Source organism: Lepisosteus platostomus, chromosome 8 (genome assembly GCF_059453375.1).
Source record: "Lepisosteus platostomus isolate fLepPlt1 chromosome 8, fLepPlt1.hap1, whole genome shotgun sequence".
NCBI classification, from domain to species: domain Eukaryota; kingdom Metazoa; phylum Chordata; class Actinopteri; order Semionotiformes; family Lepisosteidae; genus Lepisosteus; species Lepisosteus platostomus.
The window spans coordinates 26,440,911-26,463,421 of NC_142618.1; the positions used below are offsets into that span (position 1 = coordinate 26,440,911).

At 34.4% G+C, this 22,511-nt stretch overlaps 1 protein-coding gene across 1 annotated transcript in view; it reads right to left on the reverse strand.

The window, feature by feature from the left end:
• Nucleotides 1–4,768: 4,768 nt before the first annotated feature.
• LOC148657141 (vasoactive intestinal polypeptide receptor-like) overlaps nucleotides 4,769–22,511 on the reverse strand; it is a 102,070-nt gene continuing 84,327 nt past the window's right edge. The window contains exons 7-13 of the mRNA XM_088643011.1: nucleotides 18,578–18,731; nucleotides 18,342–18,402; nucleotides 15,220–15,286; nucleotides 13,198–13,289; nucleotides 11,277–11,406; nucleotides 8,171–8,212; nucleotides 4,769–7,227 (exon numbers count right to left, since the gene is read on the reverse strand). Coding sequence (XP_088499137.1) covers nucleotides 7,036–7,227; nucleotides 8,171–8,212; nucleotides 11,277–11,406; nucleotides 13,198–13,289; nucleotides 15,220–15,286; nucleotides 18,342–18,402; nucleotides 18,578–18,731 — 738 coding nt within the window. The 3' untranslated portion in view covers nucleotides 4,769–7,035. The remainder of the gene's footprint in view (nucleotides 7,228–8,170; nucleotides 8,213–11,276; nucleotides 11,407–13,197; nucleotides 13,290–15,219; nucleotides 15,287–18,341; nucleotides 18,403–18,577; nucleotides 18,732–22,511) is intronic.

The following is a 22,511-nucleotide window of genomic DNA, read 5'->3' on the forward strand; positions in this document are numbered from 1 at the left end:
TAGCTTCTGTGATCTATCAACAGCAGGAGGTAAAACAGTTGTTTAATAAAGAATTTAATTGCATGTCATGGATTGAGGTGTTCATCAACTTCATACAAAAAAACACAAGGACAAAAGCAAGTATGCATCAGCATGCATAGATTGCAAAGGAACAAGTAAAGGTTTATTCCACCCTGAAAAGAGAAGAAAAGAAACACATTTTAGCTGTTCCACACCTGAAGAAGGCTCCACAGCCAAAATGTTATGCTTCTTTTCTTCTCTTTTCAACATGGAATAAACCTTTACTTGTTCCTTTGCAACCTATGCATGCTAACGCAGCTACCTACTTGAACTACTTCAGCCCACCTCTGCTGCACCCTACTATGCCTTCCTCTAAGTCTTTTCCTTCTCTTCATCTTTCCTTCTCCTCCTCCCTGGCCTACTTACCCCCTTCTCTCACCAAACCAGCATTCTATCTCTTCATAGCCATCTGTTCCAAGACCAGGCTTTCTAACCACCTCCTATTCCTTTACAGATGTCATCGTTACAATATCTGCTTCCAAGATGACGCCCTGTTAGTGGCAGCCTGTTACAGGAGCTCTGTGTCTTTTTGTTGTCTTTTCGTTTCTTTCAGTTAGTGAGTTAGTGTTTTTCTTTCATATCCTTGCCGGCGACTAGATACATATTGTATTGTATGTATTGGATTATTATTGTATCATTCGTTACACTGTGCTGTGTTGACTGTGTTAAGCTGCTGTGTTCTGCAATTTCCCTCATGGGATCAATAAAGTATCTATCGCTATCTATCTATCTCACAGCCAAAGAAGGCTCCACAGCCGAAACGCTGTGTTTCTTTTCTTCTCTTGTCAGCGTGGAATAAACCTTTACATAATTCTTCAGGTTAAATTATCTCTTCATCCCTTGCTTCCTTTGGAACACCTCTGCACCATGATGTTATCCTGGATGATAAATATAAATTTAAGCTGTGGATCTTGCTTCTGGAGCAACAGAATGGCATCACAGTCTATAATGATCACTCTAAACCTCTGTAACCTAAAGACCTCCATCTTTTCACAGATGCTGCCCTGTTCATAGGTTAAGTGTCATTGCAGTGGTTCCCTTTTCAGATCCTGAAACAATCAGTGCACAACAAAATGGTCACCAGGATATTTTGTATGAAATATTTACACAATGTTATCTATATGTGTGTGTTTACTTATCTCACACATTCATCTTTTTTATTCCTGGTTTATTTGATTTAACTATGTATCTTAACAAGGTGAATTAGTGTGAATGCAGTTTGTAGATAACTCCTGAAGCTCCCTTAGCAACTTTGGTCATAAACATCATCATGTGAAACATTAATGGTTTTCTTTGGCAACTTCTAAATTTGAGGTTTCTAGATTTTTTAAAACTGTACCCTATTGTTATTGCATCAATTCCTTGGGGATACCACTTGCTAATTCTGTACCATTCTGTTCCACACACTTCTGTATCCAATGTACTGTACACATTACAAATTCTAATCTCTGCTTAGAATGAACCTGCCCAGATGTTTAACCTGGGTTTCTATCTGTATCAAATTCTAAATATGCACTCCTCATATTCCAGATTACCCAGATTATATTTCAGACTCCCCCATTCAACAGTTCAGGACTCAAAGACACAAGAAGCTTTAAAACAATGGGTTTGAAGTGTTTGCGCAGCTGAAGATGGGCTAAGAGACTGGTAAATATGAATGGTCAAAAGGATTTCTAATGGCTAACTCTGGTTAATTAAATCCATACTGTAGTAAATCACTAGAACCATAATAAACCACTAGAACCATAATTAAGGATAAACATGTAACAGCCACAGAACATACCATAAATATAGAGACAAGAGAGGAAAAACAAAGGAAATTGTACAGTAAATCTTAGACATACTGTATTCTGACACATCTGGGTTAATTTTATTGAGATGGGACTCTACATTTGTGTTTCTCAGTGGAAACCAGGGATACTGAGGATTTGGGGGTAAGAGAATAAATTGTGTAGGCAAATATAAGGATACATGAAAGAAAAAAAATTCTTTATCATCATTACTTTTAAAAGTAATTATTTAAGACAGTTCTTCATAACAGTGCCCCTTTTCTTATCTGTGGCTGTGGTACAATAAGAATGGTAGTAAAACAGCTGTAATGTGCAGACAGTCTTGGAGACAGAACAGGAGGCTCATCCCAGTTGATAGCAATGTTGTGTAGGACCTCACATGCCACAGTGACGGTGCATGGACTGGTACACAGATCTAATAAGAAACAAGCAAATCTCTTTTTTAAAAATTTAGTGATCAAGTATCACATCAGTAGTATGTACCCTTATCTGACATATTTTAACATAAATCTTCATAAATGTTCTTAAATTAAAAATAACAGTAAATTGCCACAAACATTCAGTTACTGTATATATCAACATGTGACAGAAAAAGTAATAATCATGGGCTACATATGAACTAACTGATTAGTTTAATTGAAATGTTCTGATTCATAGCCCCCTGCAGTTCCTGCTAATTAGGTCAACAACAATGCTGAGCCCTCAGCACTGTACTAAGCCCAAGTTCAGTTGGTCACCAACTTTGTTCCACAAGATTTCTGTTGCAGTTGAGTTCAGAGGTGGAGATGATCTCCAAATAGTATTGTATTAACTAGTCCACAACTTCGTACACAGCTGCAATTTACCCAATTTGAGGAAAAGTTAAATATTTTTCTATAAATCTGGATGCTACAAGTAAATCCCCCTATTCCAAAAGCATCCAGTAATGGGAAAAGATTTTTTAACCTAGGGATTCTCCATACAGGAAATCGGAGTTTCCTAAATAAAATAAAATGGAAAGCTCCCTATACAAGGTTCAAATAATTTACTAGAGTCTGGTCTTTAAGGTTGATCTGGACAAGAACCTCTCACCTCCGGTGTCTCCCTTTTCCCATTTTTCTATGTTACTTCTGTATTATGTAAACACAATACAATAGACTGGAATATGTTAAAGGTGAGCAACCTTAGAAAACAAAACATAAGGGTCTGTAACATGCATATATTTTGAAGGAAATAAATGTCAATTAAGAACAACAGTGAAATTGAGTTTTTAATGAAAGTTCGGAGGGATGAAGGCAGCTGAACTACTAATTAAAATCAGCTGCCACAACTCACACTCATTTTGACATAAGTGCTCTGTCTTCATATATACCACGTCACCTTCTCCTCTTCCTTTCTAGTTTTTCTCATCCCTCCTGCACCTTTGCAGCTAGTCCCTTGGTTGGACAGAAGCCCTACCCTCCCCATTAAATGGCCAGGAGGTTGACCCTCAGTTTATCTCAATAAACAATTCTACTTTATCCCAGTCTTGGGCTGCTGTCATTCCTCGTGAAAGATAAAAACGTTCCTGAGAGAAACAGTATGTTTTAACCCCTTTAATTAATTGATATTGTACCTTATCCTAAAGGAAACTATAAATAGAATTTATTGCATACAATAAAAATTCAACAGTCTATTCTCCTTTACTCTTAAATAAGATTGGATGTGCTATAATTTGGAGTGTAGGGTTACTTTTACTTTTGAATTATGGACTAAAGATGTATACAGGTATACTGTAAATATTTTATTCAAAGTGAACGTTGCATTACTGAGAGGGAAAACACACAATGATGTGTGACAAACTTTAAAGAAAAAAAATTATGAAAAAGACCGAATGCTTTCAATATCTGATAATTAATGGGAGTTTCAAAAGGTGAAAAACACAGAAGTATTCTACTTAACATAAGTGTGCCCACTAAATAAAACTATAATTCAAGTCTTTACATGTAACTTAAATATTAGTCTTTTCCTTCTTTTCAGACACTTAAATAGTAAGTGGACTAAAAATGGTCTCCAGGGTATTTTTATGAAGTATTTATACAATGTTATCTATATGTGTGTGTTTACTTATCTCACGCATTTATCTTTTTATTCTTTTCATGTTTTTACTACTGTATGTAGCTTGACAAAGTGAATTAGTATGGGAATTCTGTTTTTGTAGATACAGTAGCTGTTGAAGCTCCCTTAGTAACTGGTCAGACATACATTTCAGTATGTGAAAGAGTATTTTAATTTGATCTTTTTAAATTTGAGGCCAAGTGTTTATTCTATTCTGTGATTCTGTAACCTTTCAATACTGTATATTAAAAAAGTATTGAAAAAGTATTTTTTCTGGATGACATATTCATGAGCTGTCTTTTTATTTCTATAATTTTGCTTCAGAAAAATGAAAATTTTGTCATAATGGATTGAGCTATTAAGTTGAAGAAAATGTCTATAGTTCACAAAACAACAATACAGTTTCTGACCCACCTCAAGCTTTTTGCAACCAAAATGCAACGACCTTCTCAAATGTCAAAATATTTTCATGCTTCATTTAAATTTACTATTATTAATTATTATTATTACTATTATTTTAAATAGTTTTCAGGCATATGTAAGAGTAGGCATATGTTGTTTACTTAATTGGAACACAGTGCTCTGTACTGTACATTTCAAAATATTAACATAAGATGTTTCAGTTGGAAAAAAAGAAGTAGAACTTTCAAGTGCAAGACAGACATCAGACAACAATAATGTGTGGACAATAACTTTTTGTAGCCATTGGAAAGTCTCCATTATGGTGTAAAATACATTTTTAGAGTTTTCTAATAACTTTATGACTACTAAATAAACAGCATGTGACCAACAAGCACAAATCTGGCATCTAACACAAAGAATTATAACCATATTACAAACTATTTCAAGTGAAATATATTGTTTAATATCACAACATCCAGTTTTGCAACTACATATGATGATTTTTTTTTACTTTGAAAACATCATTACATCTTAAAGTACAAATAATACTGTATATAATATATTCTGCAAATAGACAGACTAATAGACATTCTAATAAAACAAACCATTCTAATCTCACATAATACATTGTACATTTACCATTCCAGAAATAAAAAAAAAAACAGTAAAGGAACAAACCATACAGAACATTATATACAGTTTTAACATAATTAAGAATATACATTCTCGACAACATTTTCTTAGAGGTAGAGAAGCTAATTCACATTTGCCTTTACACTGTAGACAACAGATATTGGTGTGAAGCCTTCAAGCACAGTTACATATCAGAAATCGGAAATACAAGAACAGAAATGCAAGGGGCTTGCAGACAGAAACACAAAGCTAATATAGACAACATATTCCAACCTTATAAAGTATATCACCACTAGTTTTTTAAGTTTTATTTGTATTATTTGTGTTTCAGAACTGTTACCATCTAACAACTCTTTGTCAGTTAAACAGATATGCACCGCTTTAATTTCAAATTACATATTACTAGTATTTTACCGGGAATTTCAACTCACATTTGCTTTCTTTCAAAGAACAGAAACAGGAATGCTTATTTTATTGCAATTATAAACTGTTAAACTGTTAATCAAGCAGGATCACAGAACAGAAAAACCTAAATACAACAACACTTCCGCAGAGCAGGTCCATACCAGCTAACATTAAAAAAATGTTGTAATAATATTTAAAAATGTTGCTGTAAGGATGTGATTAGATTATGTTAGACAACATTTTGCAGTGTTTTACAATGTTACTAGAAGAGTGTCATTGGCACAATCAGGCATTTACACATAATGTTATAGCCATTTTACAAAAACCTAAATTATTTACAGTATATGTGGTATACAGAATATGTTCTTATACATCAAGCATTGTACCAGTAGTGTGTTAATTCTATGTTTTCTTTCATGCTATGACTGTGATAACATAGTGATAACATAGTAAAGAATAGTTCTTCAACATCCATTTTTCATTATGGTACCACAATTTGGTAAATTGGGTATCACTATGGTCCACTGGTGGAAAAGCGAAAAGAATACTATCTGTGATGTATTATTATATAATATCTAAACAATAAAGTTTAATATTACATATACATTCAATTTATGAACATCATTACTTTTATTATATACTTTTATGCTGTCCTTATAATCATTAGTCATTGGCTAACAAACAGATCAGACAGAGGAGGGCAATTTGTCTACTTATGATGATTCCAGTGACCACATAGTATTTCCCTTTAAAGGTACCTATACGGTATATATAAAAAGTTCAGTAGCCATCATTCAATGCACTTCAGTGCTACAGTCACAAGATACATTGCTCTGCTGGTGTGGCTGCACAACATCCTAATATACTGTAGATGTATATAATATCTGTCCGCTACATGTTTTCATGTGAAACCATGTTTGAGTTTATTTGAGTTTATTAATTTTAAATTTGTTTATTTATAAATATGGTTTTCTAAAAGCTGACCACTTGTTCAACTCCTACATTTTAAGTACTTACAGCTTTTCTTTGGTGATTGTGTGCAGTTGTAAAAACTTTAACATTTTGATCTGAGGAACCTGGCTTAATGATGCTTTAACTCAGACAAAGTGCTTCATTATCCAGTTGTAAGCACCAGCAAGATTGACACACACTACCACTATGTACTGTATTTGTGAAAAGGACAATTGTTTTTTTGTTTGCAGGAAGCGGGAGGATTGTCATAAAGGTACTGTATTTGCAGCCTTTTTAGTACACTTAGTGTAGAAAAGGTCATTAATTGTAAATTTATCAAGTCTACTGCCATTAACACAGACTCAGGTTTTGGAATGTGCAGAATTTTTATTTATTTTTTTCTATTTAAAGACATGTCTGTGTCAAATAAGTTCTTACAATATTCACGATATGTACACTAATATAAACTCTTGGTAGCCAGCTGTGAAGTTTAGCATTAAAATTTATTGATTGATTTACTACTAGAGCTTTTTTAAAGTTTCATAAAAGAACTGCTTAAGATTCTTCTAGAATATTGTTGTTGTCTGAATGTATTACTTTTTCTTTTTTCATTTTGCTTTAATTTTTTATAGACTCTCTTGTATCTTGAATGAACGTTCCCAACAAAAAAGCTGAAACACCAAGCAGAGATGCAATATACTGTAAGTTCATAACTATGTTAAACTACAGAGGAATCAGCTTGAAAGCTAGATGCCCTCTGGGTCTTTGGACTGCATCTTGTGAACACTGAGATCTGAGTGCTGAAGTTTGTGCCACTGTTTCCCATAGAGGGTTGATGGTACTTCATGTCCGTGCCAAGCAGCCTCTCCAGATGCCACCTCCTCCACTTCCTCTTTATTTCTGCTTGAACCTGTGGTTAAAGAGTAGAGACACTTTTTATTATGATTATCACTTTGGTCTCATGATGTGACATATACTGTACATACTGTATATAAATACAGTAATAAACTATCAATTGTAATAAAATTCAGTTACTTTTGGTAAAGTCGGAAAGATATCAACAGGGATATTTGGATAACCTTAATCTCAGATGTCAAGTCTTGTATCTTTAATTTGTAAGTATAAAATTTGGAATTAAAAAATAACTAGCATTTCTTTTATGGCTCTTGAGTGTTAGGAATTTACTGTCATCATGGTGGTAATAAGAAAGGGAATGCATTTCTTATTACCAATTAGAACTTGAGGACACAAACTACTGTTTTCTTAGAACTAGAAGAAGAAAAAATATTACTTGGAATACAATGTAAAATAATCAGAAAGCCAATCAACACAGACACACCACTCCTGCAACATGCAGAGTACTAGTTCTTGCTACACAAGCAGTAAATGTTTCTGATGTAAAATGATTAACAGGAAAATTATGTTTTGCCCTGTTCATATATATGTTTAAGATAACCATTAAAAAAAAGATTGCCATTTCTAATTAAGTCATTGTAATATGTATTAAATATGTTAATAAAAGTTTTATTAACCAAAATAAGCGAGTGAGTGTGAGTTAAACACCCTGTGAACACAGAAGTGACAAATGATAATAACAATGACACCATTTTGTAGCCAAGGCTACATTTGGCAGCCATCTGTGGAAGATTGCTGGCTGTGCATTCTGAGGCCACTGTCACCATGGGTAAGTGATGCCAGACAAGGTTTTGTTGAAATTAAGTGAATCACTAAAGTGGTTGGCTTCTGAGAAAAAAAAAAGTGAGAAGGTGAACAAAGCAGCTACATCCCAGCTGTTCCCAGATTCTTTTCAAAAAGGATATACTAAAATTAGATTTTAAAATATTTTAACCAACCTCTCCATTTAGAAAACAGTAGAGGACAGCTACAAGAAACCCCTGAAAAAGACAACAGACAGTTAGAAGTTTTAAAATGAAAGACAACAGTACACTGTACTGTTTGTCTTGACAAGCTTTCGTAATAAGACAGACACCATTGTTTATGGTGTAATTTAAAAGATAAGCTTTCAGAGTTTAAAAGTAAATTAATTGGGACTTTCTAAAAACATTTACTACCACAAGACGTCCAGACCTGTTTTTTTTTTCAATACAAAAGTGCAGCAGATGTAAAATCCTAAAGGTTTCATGATGCTACCTGAACAAACTGGAAGGAAGTTTAGAAGTACTGCTTGGATTTTGTTGTATGCACAATTCAATTTTCCTTTACATGTAATTAGATACATAACATTGTGTAGATTTTGCTACATTCTTTTAAAATGTTATACAACGTATTAATATCATTGACGATTTAATTGATTTTATGAATTACACCTTTGTCTAAAATTAAATCGAGAAACTTTAATTGTATTGTAAAATATATAAAGTTGTAAGTTATTTTATTTATGGAAGCCCTTTTTCATGCACGTATGGCACATTATGAGAGTGCATATACATTAGTTTAAATACTTGATGGCTGTAGTGCAGACTTTTAAAATTTAAGTACCAAAACTGATATACAACAGGTGTGTGTTTGTAATCCAGGTTTTTAAATATATTGTACAAGGTCATGAATACAAAGCAACTATTACTGACAATTGTACTATTTGCGGCAATAAAAACGTAACAAGAGAAGTGCTATGGTTAAAGGAGAATTATTACATGCATTGCTTCATTACTTACACAACAAACAAGGAAAATAAACATATTTATTGTTGTAAAACTGAATCCTTTGGGTGCCATAGTGAAATGGCAGTTAAATAATGCTGGCTGCTAGCTTTTGAGCCCTGAGTTCAATGGGGTTTATGCTGGGTGCTCCAGTTTCTAATCAGAAAGCATAGGTTATTTGGCGTTTTTAAATTCTGCCTGTAAGCATGGGAGTGGTTTCATTTGGTCCAGAGAGTAGCCCCTAGTCACAAACATGAGAGAACAATAAAAACAAACACTTGGCCCACTACATTAGAAGGTGGTGATGATGATAATAATAAATCCAAGAATTTCTTGAAAAAAGACAGGTTAATTGCTTCAAGAACAAGGCTGCATTAGACCATTGTTTTCCCAGAAATGTGCCTCCTATTCGCAATTTTAAAAGTTTCTCCACATAGTTTCCACCTGTGTCCCCTGTTTGTGTTTCACTGGTAATTCAAAGGCTCTGTGTCCCCTGCTTCTAGGATAGGCTCTGAGTTGCTGTGACGCTTACCAGGAATAAACAGTTTCCTGTTAATGGATGGATGACCACTTTAGACCGAGTGCCTTAGTTATGTTCAAGTGGCAAACTGCTTTTACTGTTTTCAAAGTGCATACAATGACGTGGAAAACAGAAGGAAAGCACTTAAAATGAAAATACTGACATCTACAAATGCTAACCATCTTCTTAAGTCAAGTTTGTGTTGTAATGCTGCTGTGTACACAGCTCTGAAACCCATTTAAACACTTTTTTTTCCATTAAGGCGAAAGACTTAACCAGCTCAAAAAGGGAGCAAATGAAGTGTAGTTCCAGGCTGGAAAACTCATTCCAGAATAAATTGTGCAGTTTGATGTATGAGGTGATGTATGTGATAGATAATTTCAATTCCATTCCTCTGATAAAAGGGTCCTTATGTTTATTTGCTATTCTCCTACTGATCTAATCAGTTGCCCTTATTAGAATTAAGAATTAAGGGTATTGTGTGGTCATATATAAATTCAGGATGAAATGTTATTTACACCTTGATAGCTAAGGATTATCCTCTAATAAAAAAAAAGAAAAAAAAACTACTTTCTGCCAAAAACTACAAAGCTGCATTTCAAATATGTTTAATTGTTGTACAATACAGTTAGGACTCTTACACAGAAACATTAGAAGAAGATACCTGTATAAAGTTGGAAATGTCACAGCTCACATGTTACATCTTTAATCTTACTGCTTCATCAAGCTGCCTGTTGACATTTACAAAAAAGAGACCTAGCAAGCTTCCCTTTAGATCTTTGAAATGCCAAAGACAGAAATAAGGTGAAAATATACTTTAAACTTGAACTTAAAAAATCACTTATGGCAGACAATATGAATTTCAGCAAATTCATATAGTTAGAACCAGGAAAATGAATGAATCCTTTTTGTTGAAGATGCACCGGCATTTTATTGAACATGACAAAGTAAATTTGGTATGCTGGTTAACATTTGTCATAAACAGGGTTGATTAACACAGGGTCAGCAGTGAAAGGCACAGGCTAATTGCATGAGTGGCCACCACTGTAACCAATGCATGCTTTGCATCAGGTTGCAATCTCCAGCGATCCCGTCCCATTATTGCAGTGCTAAGACAAAAATCTGTCTGGTCCCTGGACCCAAGATGCCGTATTTCATCCTAACTCATAAAATAATGTGTGCTCAAGTGTGGCAAGGATTTGCTGCATGGATAAAACTCACATTCATCTCCTAAGAAAACTGTTTTTACATGAACAACAGGGAGATGTGTGTTGTCCTGTTGTAATATTGTCATGTCAAGATGAGGTGAAGGTAGGATTGTATGTGAGGTCAAAGGGTGGGATAAATGTATACGTCTATACTGGAGATCTGGAGGCTACCACTACAAATGGAATTGATTCACTTCACTACAAGTCAGAAAGATCTGAAGTCAACAGTCAACTAAAATCATTGTTTTCTTGATAAGCAGGGTACATTGCTGCCTTTCTCTGTTTTTCTTTCTTAATTCTTTCCAGGCCTGACATTCAACAGGTCAAGTAACCTCCTCATCTTGGCCCAATCAACATTTGTACTGAGAGAAGGTGATTTAAAACATATGCATTATCAGTATCATAATTATTATCAGTAAATCAGGCCTGAATGATAAATTAATCTAATAATCTAACCAAAATTATTTTAATCATTTAACTTTACTTACTGTACATGCATATGTATGCATATACAGTATGCTCAGCACATTTAATATACAGTACAGGCTTTTGAGCAATTTTCTCTACTTACCTGAAATGACCCAAGGACAAGGTCGATTACCAGTCTCACTTCCCATTTAAAGTTGTCAGGAAAGAATGCAAACATGATGTAATGAATCCCAAAGAGAGGAATCAACAGCAAAGTGGATTTTGCCAGTCGTCTATAACATCAAAAAGAATATTACTTGCAATGCAGTTTGCATTACTAATATCCAATTCTTATTATGGCATTAATTAAATATGTTACCATCATCTGCTGAATTTAATGAGAGTAATGGCATGAGAGTTCCTCATACACTTCCGAAATAATCTTACATCTTTCCATTATCAGCAAAGGATCTTGAACCTACTGTAGTGCAAAGCTATGAAAAGCTTTCTGAAGAACCACTGTTTTACCTCAGGATGAAGAACAATTTGTAAACCTGATATACCAATGCACAAAGACAATGCAACAATCTAACTTTCAAACCAATAGCTCATTGGGAACATACATCATGTATTTAAGATTTAAATAGTGAGCACATGGATTTTTTTAAAGTAGAATTGATACTTCACATAACAAAAAAATGAACTCAAGTTATGTGATTTCACAAAAAACACCAGGTGCTCTGCGTTTGGCATTTTAGCTGGGTGGATATTGAAAAAATGAACTAATGATCTATATAAATATGCATTGACAAATATTATTTTTAATTAATGCAAAAGTAGTGTCGAGATTCAATCACACCCCACTAATGAGCAATGAAAATGTTTTGTTTGCCATCAGGATGATTGAAGGCAGACTGTGAGAGAAGTTGCCTGGAGAATTACATTTTCTGCTGCTATAATCAACAGACTAGTCTGGTGTAAACTGCATCTATTAGACACAAGCTACTGTACATTAAGTGCGACATACCAATGGCCAAGAACCATCACAGCTATATGACCCACATGTGTAATTGTTTTCAGTGCAGTGTAGTGTAACTGCAGCACAAGAAATTCTGGGAATAATTATTCTGTGTTTCAGCAGAGTGACTTCTGAGATGTTAGTAAAGAGTGGTGGAGAATTCTACTCAGTTATGAATGCCTATAATAGCCTTGTCAGACATAACATTGGACAAGCTGTGGAAAGTTGTTGTGAGCATTGTGGTAACTATGTAATTTTTAAATCAACTGGTAGTGCTGGAAAAGGAGGAATCTTCATTAAAGTAAAAAAAAAACTTTTGATGCAGACTGAGGGCAACCTGTTCAGCAAAGTCCTTGAGTCAACAATTTTTTCATTCGTGCGTGCCAATCTGGAAATGTCTTTTTTCCAGTAACAAAATAAGACCACACTTTGCTTTGATTACAGTGGAATGACTTTGTCAAAAGTGTGAAGGCCAGATTATAAGATAAGAACATATGTGGGACCCAGTCATCAGTGCCATCAAGACACTTGCAACTGGCTAACCTTTGCCAGATGACAATTGCTATGCAGAGAGAGTCCTGGATTGTCCCACAGTAGTCTGAGCAGAGTATGGTATGTCTATGCAACAATATTGCCAGGACTATGACAATCAGTGAATAAAGGAGTGTGACTGCAGGAATGTCATAACCAATAAAGTACTAATGTCATATTGTTTTCATATGATACTGTATTGTATTTCTTACTTAAAACACTTCCATTTTCCTTGTTTTATATTTTGTTCATATTTTCTCTGATATAGTTTTGTCTGTGTTTATATATTTATATATTGTTATATATATATTATATGTTTATATATTTTTTAAATAAATATTTTTTTTTTCATTAGTCATGACTGTGCTGTTTCTTTTTTGCATCAGTATATAAAGCAGACATATGATTAAAAGTATCTGTTTAATATTTTTTAAAACTGACAAAATCTGTTCTGACACTGCAAGATTAACTTAATAAAATCAATTAAAATAAAAAAAGGAAACCTCTCAACCGACCAATATTAAACCATACTTACAAATATTGGCTGGATTCCTTTCTTCCCACATCTGGAGAGTGTATCTTTTGAACTAATATGCGAATAATGCAAATGAACAGAATGAAGTTCACCTATCAACAAAGTAGAACAATGTCAATGGATGGTACATTGCAGTTTACTTCCTTTCATATTTTTTCAGATACTTTACTTAGCTGTTTTCTGCTTTTTAAGGTTTAAGTTAAACATATCTCCCCATCTTTAATTCATGTTTTTATCAAGTTTTAAAATATGAGAACTGGGGCTAAGTTACCTTTTAATTGAAAAGAACACAGACACACTTGTTTGTGGACCAAGGAGCGTGAACATTTTCCTTCACTTGTCATATCTAAAAATGAACTAGCACTGGAAATGACTTGTCTTGTTCATTGAAATCATATACAGAATTTTAATTTAGCATTACATGAACTTGATTATTCAGCTGAAAAGTGAGGTGTTCAACTACACTAAGCTCCAAATCAAAAGACAACTCTAAGGATTGTATCATGAAAAGCAAACTAATGTAAATATGTTTCTTTTTAAGATTAGTTAATCTGTGACAACTTTTATGAGGTAGTGACCTCTTCTGTCTGTTATAAGCATTTCAAAGTATTTGAATTGCATTTTTAAGAAGTTCACAATTCACATGCCTGAATGCGGAAGCACATTGCTGCCACCAATGAAAAAAACAACAAATTGATTCATCAGTAAGTAATTATGAGATAGAAATGATCATACTTGTGTATAAACCAGTGCCAGTCAACGTATCGATAGCTTGTACTGTAGGTACTGTCACTGCAAATGTAACAGGTTGCTCATACACTGATATGATTGTTGCTTTCTTGAAATTATGAGATAGCTCAAGCATTTTTTTTCCTTGGTGGCAGCAATGCATTTCCGTACCTGAAAGACTGTGAGGCTCCACCCTGTGAAATACTCTAAAGATGGCAGATTCTGCTAAGGTATTACTCTAATTTGTTAACTCTTGATCTCTTGATTGATAATGATGTTTTCTGGGAATTTCAAATGACATGAGCAAAATTATCTTTATATAATAAGTTGATTTCTGATAAATTACTTCAAAAAAGATATTATTTGGGGTAAACAGTATTTGTATGAATTTCGTGTACCAAAATGGTGTTAATCCATTAGTAGTAAGAGAGCTACTCATTTAAATACAGTGGCTACTAGCTACTGAAATGAGTTACAATAAATGTAAATGTATAATGAAAAATCATTTCAATAATGTCAATAAAGTCATGTTGTATAATTTCAGTATGTTATGAAAATGTTTTCTTTTGCCACATTTCTCTGAAGAAATGTACAATTCTAAACTCACAAAGGTTTTCTTCAGACAGTATTATGTTCAAATTGAGTCATCAGCTAAAGCCTTAATGGTATTTAAGATTTTTCAATAACCTACCTTATGACCTTTATAAGGGTTCATACTGTAACCTTAAGCTTTCAAAAACGTAATACTTACTCACACACAGCAATCTCTACTCAGGTTTCACTTTCACTTCTTCTGGTTAACTGTATTCTCAGATCAAGCACTGTCACTAATCTGACAGTTACAGTACTTTACAGAATGAGATTCCCTGGTATCTATTTGTAACACATTTATCAATACAGTATATGCCATTCTGTAAACATGCTGGTATTTGAACTAACTGTTGACACACTAAGTAATTATCTGTAACACAGAAGTATTTTATTTTAATGCATTACGTCATGCAAACCACACCTGACTTTTAAATCATTTTTGGAGAAGCTTCTTTACACATATGAAATTGATATCAAATCTAAAATCATTAAAAAATATCAAATTAATTTTATGTTTCTAAAATAATTCAGGATTAAAAAAATCTACAAGATTTAACTAGATGCTCAAGAACATCCAATTAATATGTTTCTCATATAACAAAAATACCAGATGTACAGGTTGTAAAGGTTATTTATTTTTCTTTTTACTATTAGTATTTCCACTAATACTAATAACAACCCTTTGACAGGTTCTAAACTTACCACTATTGATACAGTAATGGGTGCTTTGATAATCCACCAATATGGATACACTATCATGTCCCAGCATCTAAATTACAGGGAAAAAAAATATAACATAGATAAGGAGAGAATAAACATTGGGTAATTCTTGTGCATAATAAGTGCCTATGAATTTACAGTATGTGCAAAATATTTTGCTCAAAACCTTTTGAAAATGAAAATGAAAATTTGCAAAGTTCATTATGTTAAAATTATACAGTATATGAGGTGATAAAACAAATATGAAGTGCATTTTTTAAATTCATCACATATATTTATTAACAGACTGAATAAACAGAAATACAAGTTAAAACAACACTTGTAATTAAAGGGGAACTGCCGTCCCAATTCCTCAGACAAGTTAATAAATCTTGATAAAATAAATTGACAGTATCACAAAATTTTACAAATTCCAAATTACGCACAAACTTGTAAACCCAATGAAAGTACTGGATAGCAGCTATATTGTCAAAAAAACCCTGGCCTGGCTATGGTAAAAAGTGAGAGTTCACATGAATTGCAATGTGAGAAGGCCGTTCCTGCTCACTAGTCATTGTAATGGCTAATGTAATGCGATCTACAAGCGAATAAGTACAGGTTGTGCAACAGACATTTCAGTGCAAAAATGTTCCTGTTATGACCCCAAGTGTCTAGGGGTACAGGGGTGTAACATTTAGGATAATTCTTTTGGAAGCAGGTGGGTTCTGGTGAGGGACTAGGAAGCGTGATAACAAAGGTGAGTGCAAAAATGAAAAGTTGAACAAGTGACTGGTAAGACACCATAACACACAGGGATAAGGAACTAGAGTGGTGCCAAAGAAAAGAAAATAACAAACAAAAATGGAGTTGGCTAAGAAAGTGTGGGAAAGCTAACCTGACTACAAAAGAAAACCCGAAACACACGGTCTTCGGCGTCTTCAACACCCTAGCTAACCTCCACTGACTACCCAAAATGGCACTCACCCGTACTAAACTAGTGTTACTAATACAAAATCAACTAAGTGTGTAGAATGTACCCAACAACCTAAACTAACCTTATACACAAAAGTTCAAACAAAACACAAGTGAACTAGGAATACAAATAAGGGAAAACGAGAGTAATCAACAGGAACAGGGTACAAAAGAACACAAAAGTTGAACATATAACACGGTAGGGCAAGGTAATGGAAAAACAAGGATAAACACAAACAAACGAAAGTACAAAGAAACTAACAGAAACTAACAGAAACCAACAAAACAACAACGCAACAAAGCCGAAGCTATACGAAAACACACGCACGCACGCACGCACGCACGCACGCACGCACGCACGCACGCACGCACGCACGCACGCACGCACGCACACACACACACACACACACACACACAGAACAAAACAAACCAACAAAGCCGAACAAAAAGCGAAATGAAGCGATAACCAAAGCGAAATGAAGTAAAGCAAAACCAAACGGAACCTCCATGTTATATGCTGAATAAGATGCACTCTGATTGGCTGAGAAGCTAATTGATCATGATGTCACACGGAACAGTGGTGTAATCGTGGGCCAATGGGGAAAAGGAGAACAATCAAAGGTCAGCAGTGTGGAACATAAAAAAAAACACACACAGACCACACACTGGGATGTAACAGTTCCAAAGTGACCTGCATGCAGAGTTAACAAATAAGTTGTATTTGTTAGAAAACCTGACTTGAAGTCGAGACCTATTGGATTAAAAGTGATGTATTTACAAGCTTGCTTGTTTACAATGTAATAAGGCCGTTTCATCTCATTGGAAGTTGTGTTGCCCCTTTCTGCATCACAGAATATGGCACTGGACATTTTGTAGGTTTTTACTATGTACATTTTACTTTCATTGTGGTTTGAAAAATATAAAAATAGTGTTGCAGTATAAATCAGTTCAGGTTTTTCACCCTCCTCCATTTTCATTGCACTGCTATTGCACCATCCCCTCAGTTCACCTTATGTGGAAGGGGAAGGTAGATTTAAATGTTATTAGAAGACAAAAATACACTTTGAAGGCAAGTTCTGAAAATCTGAAAAAAATGTGACCACAATCAAAGCACTTTAAAATCACTCTGAATCAATCAAACAAATCAATCAGGAAATTAATAGAATCAAACAATAAGTGATTCATATCTTTGTGACTACCACTGCTCAATCTCTGTGGGTGAAAACACATTTCAGAATCTCCTATATTAGATTGTATGATTAAAAATATATATATTTACCAAGACAAACCAAATAACCACAAGCCCATTCTGCTCACTCAGGTTTCAAGACTGTGACAGAGATCCTGCAGCTTGCCTTTAATGTCTGCATCACATCAACATCACACCATCCTTAAAAACAGCTTATTCAATTCAGGGTCACGGTGGCATTTCTGAGATCAAACACTTGGCCTTGGCATGTTTGTGTCTGCCCTGCAACATGCTGGGGCATGTGTGACTGGCTTCCCATCCAGTATGTTCCCGAGGAAGCATTGGGGGTAAGGCTGGATTAAGCCCTGGATGGGATGCCAGTCCATCACAAGGCACACACAGACACAAACACAAATAAACACACTAGGATCAAGCTTTTATTTTTACAGATTAAGCCAGCAGTACATCTTTTAATTGTGGGAGGAAACCAGAGCACCCAGAGAAAACCCATATAAACAAGGAAAGAATGAACTACAAAAAGACAGCATGCCAGGAATTGAAACGAGGGGCCCAGCACTGTGAAGCAGCAATGTTAACCACCGTGTTGTTTCTTTAACATCTGGTAAATTCCAAAATTTACTCTTCCTCTCGGCCCCACAGCACCTTTTCCAAAAAAAGGGGAGATTTCCGCTACATCAGTCTGGTCGTTCATGGTGGGAGAACTCCAGGATACTGAGCATCCTGGGGAATATGTCAAGGCAGTAACAGGCTCAATTGATAGAAACTACAGTATGTTAAACTTCCATTGATGAGAAATCAAGTGGCTAAAATTCCATGACAAAAGCAAATTAAATGCTGTAATAAAGTATTGGTACAGTACTGTATGTTGCAGGTGACAATTTCAAATATAAGAAAAAAATATTGTAGTCTTAGGTGATGACAAAGTTAGGTTTAATAAACTCACCCAATATCATTAAAATAGGCCCTTGCAATGCTCCAAGCTGTAATAAATACTGATGGTGTTCCTGGAAGAATGGAAGATTATATAATTATAGCATCTGAAACAAAGAGTGAGGCCACTCATTTCTAGGTCAGCAAAAATCATTTGAATTCACTTTATTAATATTGTATCCCTCTGGAAAACATTTATACGAGTCATAGTTAAATTTTTATAAAAAGTAATAATAAATAGAAACCTACCCCAACCAATCAAGATGTAACACCAGAAATACTTCCGCTCAGAAAAGAATGAAATGGCCAGTAGAGTATGCAGGTAAAGACCTTCAACCAGAAGCCAGAAGAAGTTGGCCATAATACAGTATTGGAAGAAGACAATTGCAGCTTTGCAGCCAACCTAGGAAAACACACAGTAATATCAGTGATATGTGATTTTGATTTAACAGTACCCATCAGCAGGATAATTTCAATATTGTAAGGATGTACTTCAGTGATACTGAATGAAACACTTAAAAAAATGTAAAAATGCATGTTTAAAGGGTTCTCTTTAGTTATAAAACCTACAACTGCAAAAAGTTTTATTATCCATTAATTTATCAAAAAAATAGTATCCATTATTTGTATGCACGAATAAATAATATCATGAAATAATAGAAAATGCTGGGACAGTCTAAGAACACTCAGCATACACTAGAAAGAGAACAGCAAACATGTGGGTCTTGCTACAGAAATTAGGATCAGACCTTTTAGAACTACCCTGTTTAAGCAGTGAAAAACATTACACTGTTTAGTTAGAAACTATTGGCTGTTACTGAACATTTTACTATGCTAAACTTAATTCCATGTGCAAATATAGTCTATCTAACCTGTTGGAGTTAGGATATGCTTAAAACCAGTCTTGTGATTTATTATAATAGTTCTTTTATTCTCAAATTGAAATGTGCACAAATACACATCTTTAAATTTATCACACTTCCATGGGTAAGTTATTTTAGGGCTATTTTATCTATTTCTAAAACTGACAGAATCAGAAAAACACCTGAAAAATGTAACAGTTAGTGTGAATTAAAAAAACATTAGTTGCATTAGTTGCAAAACATGGCCAGCAGCCATGTCACCCTGCAACTCACAACTGGCAACCCACTGAAGCTAAGCAGGTGTGAGCCTGGTCAGTACCTGGATGGGAGACCTCCTGGGAAAAACTAAGGTTGCTGCTGGAAGAGGTGTTAGTGGGGCCAGCAGGGGGTGCTCACCCTGTGGTCCACGTGGGTCCTAATGCCCCAGTATAGTGATGGGGACACTATACTGTAAACAGGTGCCGTCCTTCGGATGAGACGTAAAACCGAGGTCCTGACTCTCTGTGGTCATTAAAAATCCCAGGGCGTTTCTCGAAAAGAGTAGGGGTGTAACCCTGGCGTCCTGGCCAAATTTCCCATTGGCCTTAACCAATCATGGCCTCCTAATAATCCCCATCTATGAATTGGCTTCATTACTCTCTGCTCTCCTCCCCACTAATAGCTGATGTGTAGTTCTGGCGCACTATGGCTGCCGTCGCATCATCCAGGTGGATGCTGCACATTGGTGGTGGTGGAGGGGAGACCCCATTACCTGTAAAGTGCTTTGAGTGGAGTGTCCAGAAAAGCGCTATATAAGTGTAAGCAATTATTATTATTATTATTATTATACATTTACATTAAATCTTAAGAGTATATACAGTACAATATCTATAAGCTGCAGAATCGTCCACTTTGAAGAAAAGTATAAGGCTTAATATGAGTAGGGAAGAAAATTACTTTAATAATCTGCATCTATAAATTATGCCTTACAGTTTGTACAAAGGCTGTTAGGATATGATAATTAGCATGCTAGATTTCTTGTTAAAATATTGCATACAGAAAATATGGGAATAGTTTGGAAATCACTAGGTATTTTCATATCATTTATTAATGTATTAATTGACTAATTAATTGAAAGCAATTTAATAAAATGGCTAATTTAATTAGTTTATCTTTCTGTTGATTTTTGTTACTCTTCGCTGAAATATTTACAGTATACATATTTTTCAAATATTTATAAATATTTTTCAAATGCAGATAAATAATTTTATTTATAATATAATTTTATTTTATTTTATTTTATTTATCTTAGGAATTTCTTATAGGCTATATATTTCGTCAATGTTTAAATCCAAATTTACCAGTGATGTAATTTTTCTACCATACACAACAGATGGAAAATTTATGGAACATATGCAGACTCAGTCTGGCGATACAGTAAACAAAAAGCTGGAGGCATCACAACATAGATCTTTCAAAGGCTCAAGGTCCCCACTGGACATTAAAAGTCATTAATGACTCCTTATTTCCAATTACCTATAAAAAAAGGAAATACCAAACAACTGAGCTGTGAATGTTTCTGTAACTCAAATAATGACCCAAAATACCACTGACTTAAGTCACTGAGATTGACTTAATACACTCTCTTAAGTGTCATCACTGTGCAGAGCAAGCGAGTAAAAATATAGCATGCCTGCAACTTCAAGTGGTTAGACTGTAGGAGTTGGGATTCTGGCAAATTAGTTTTTGTGACTCAAGCAAAGATGAATCATAGGTAGGTGGTACTGTATAACAGATGAAGGTAACAGACTGGAAAACAGGGCAAGCTTCAGATATAACAAATGTAGAAATATCTAATTTGATACCTTTAAAATAAGAAAAGCTGCCTTCAAACAAACCCGTCTTAACCATGTTTGAACAGAAATTTTACAGTAAGCGTTATGGTTTGTCTTTTTTTTGTAATCCTGAAAAATAACTTAATGTTTTACTTTGCATTTCTGTGTACTGTATAAAAGAACATTTGTATTGGTTAAAAATACATTGAAACAATCAATCTCTACAGTTAACTAGCTGTCCAGCTTCAAAAAGGAAACCAAAAGAAGGAGATACTGTACTGCTCTATGGAAACAAGTAATTTTTGCATATTTATATAAAATGTGATGAGGATTCTAGTTCTTTACCAAGTTATTAAGATTGTGGAATTTTTGGTGCTGTGAACACCTAGTTTAAAAACAAAAGAACTGAACATATCATTCCTTACCCTCACTGGCTGAGAGCTTACATGCCATTTTTCATTGTATCTTGCCTTCAACATACTGTAAATAGTAAGGATTTTTTCTGCATTTTATACAAATAGAATGGTTTTGGTTCACCAGATGTTACATTTATAATGTGCTATTTATAGTTTGAACATGACACAATACTGGGCTGTGTACACAGGACTGCTACATTTTTTACAGACAAAAGCTGGACAAATACTCTGCAAATGCTAAAACAATCACCGTTCAACTTAAAACAAAATAACAGAATGTACTAACATTTGACTTGCAATAATTAAAAATTGAATTTACAAAGAAATATACAAGTTTAGAAATAAAAGGTATGGATAGACTGAATATAAATGCATATCTATATACACTGTATATATATACATAAAAAGTTTGATTACATAATAACATAAAATACCTAAAATTATTTTGGATAGAAAGAAGAAATTACTACAATGGAGCAAAGTTTAACCTGAATGTAGATTTGGCTAAATGTTTTTCTTTAGCCATTTAAAGAAATACATAAACACCATAAACAACTTAGGAACCTTAATATAAAAGTTCCGTATGTCCTGGGAGTCTTCCAATTGTCTCAACCTAAAAAGGTTCTCATTCGGAGAACTGTGATTTCAGCTCTACCTGTAAGCAGAGAGTGTTGTTCAGTGAGATCAGACCCTGTCATAAATTATGCTGATTCTAATGTAAACACTGTGCTATGAAGTATGAAAAATGTTGTATGGCCTTGTAGCAGCAAAGCTATTTACTGTGTGTTTAGAATTACTGTAAGTGTTCATAAAAATGATAATAATCTTTCCCTTGCCATGAACAGAAAATAACCCTGGCACTTCTTAACTCCTTTGAGTCAGTTTCTTAGGAATGCAGCTATAACTTGGAACACCGACAATTTGGATTGGATGGGCTTATTCGTTAACACAAAGCAGGGCATCATAAATATAGGCTCATCATGTCACCTCCAGTGATGAACTGCTCAGAGTGACACTTCTTAAACTACGTCTCAAAGAGGGAGAGACGTGTGGACTTCAACCCCAGATGCAAGCCACCTGTCATACTGTA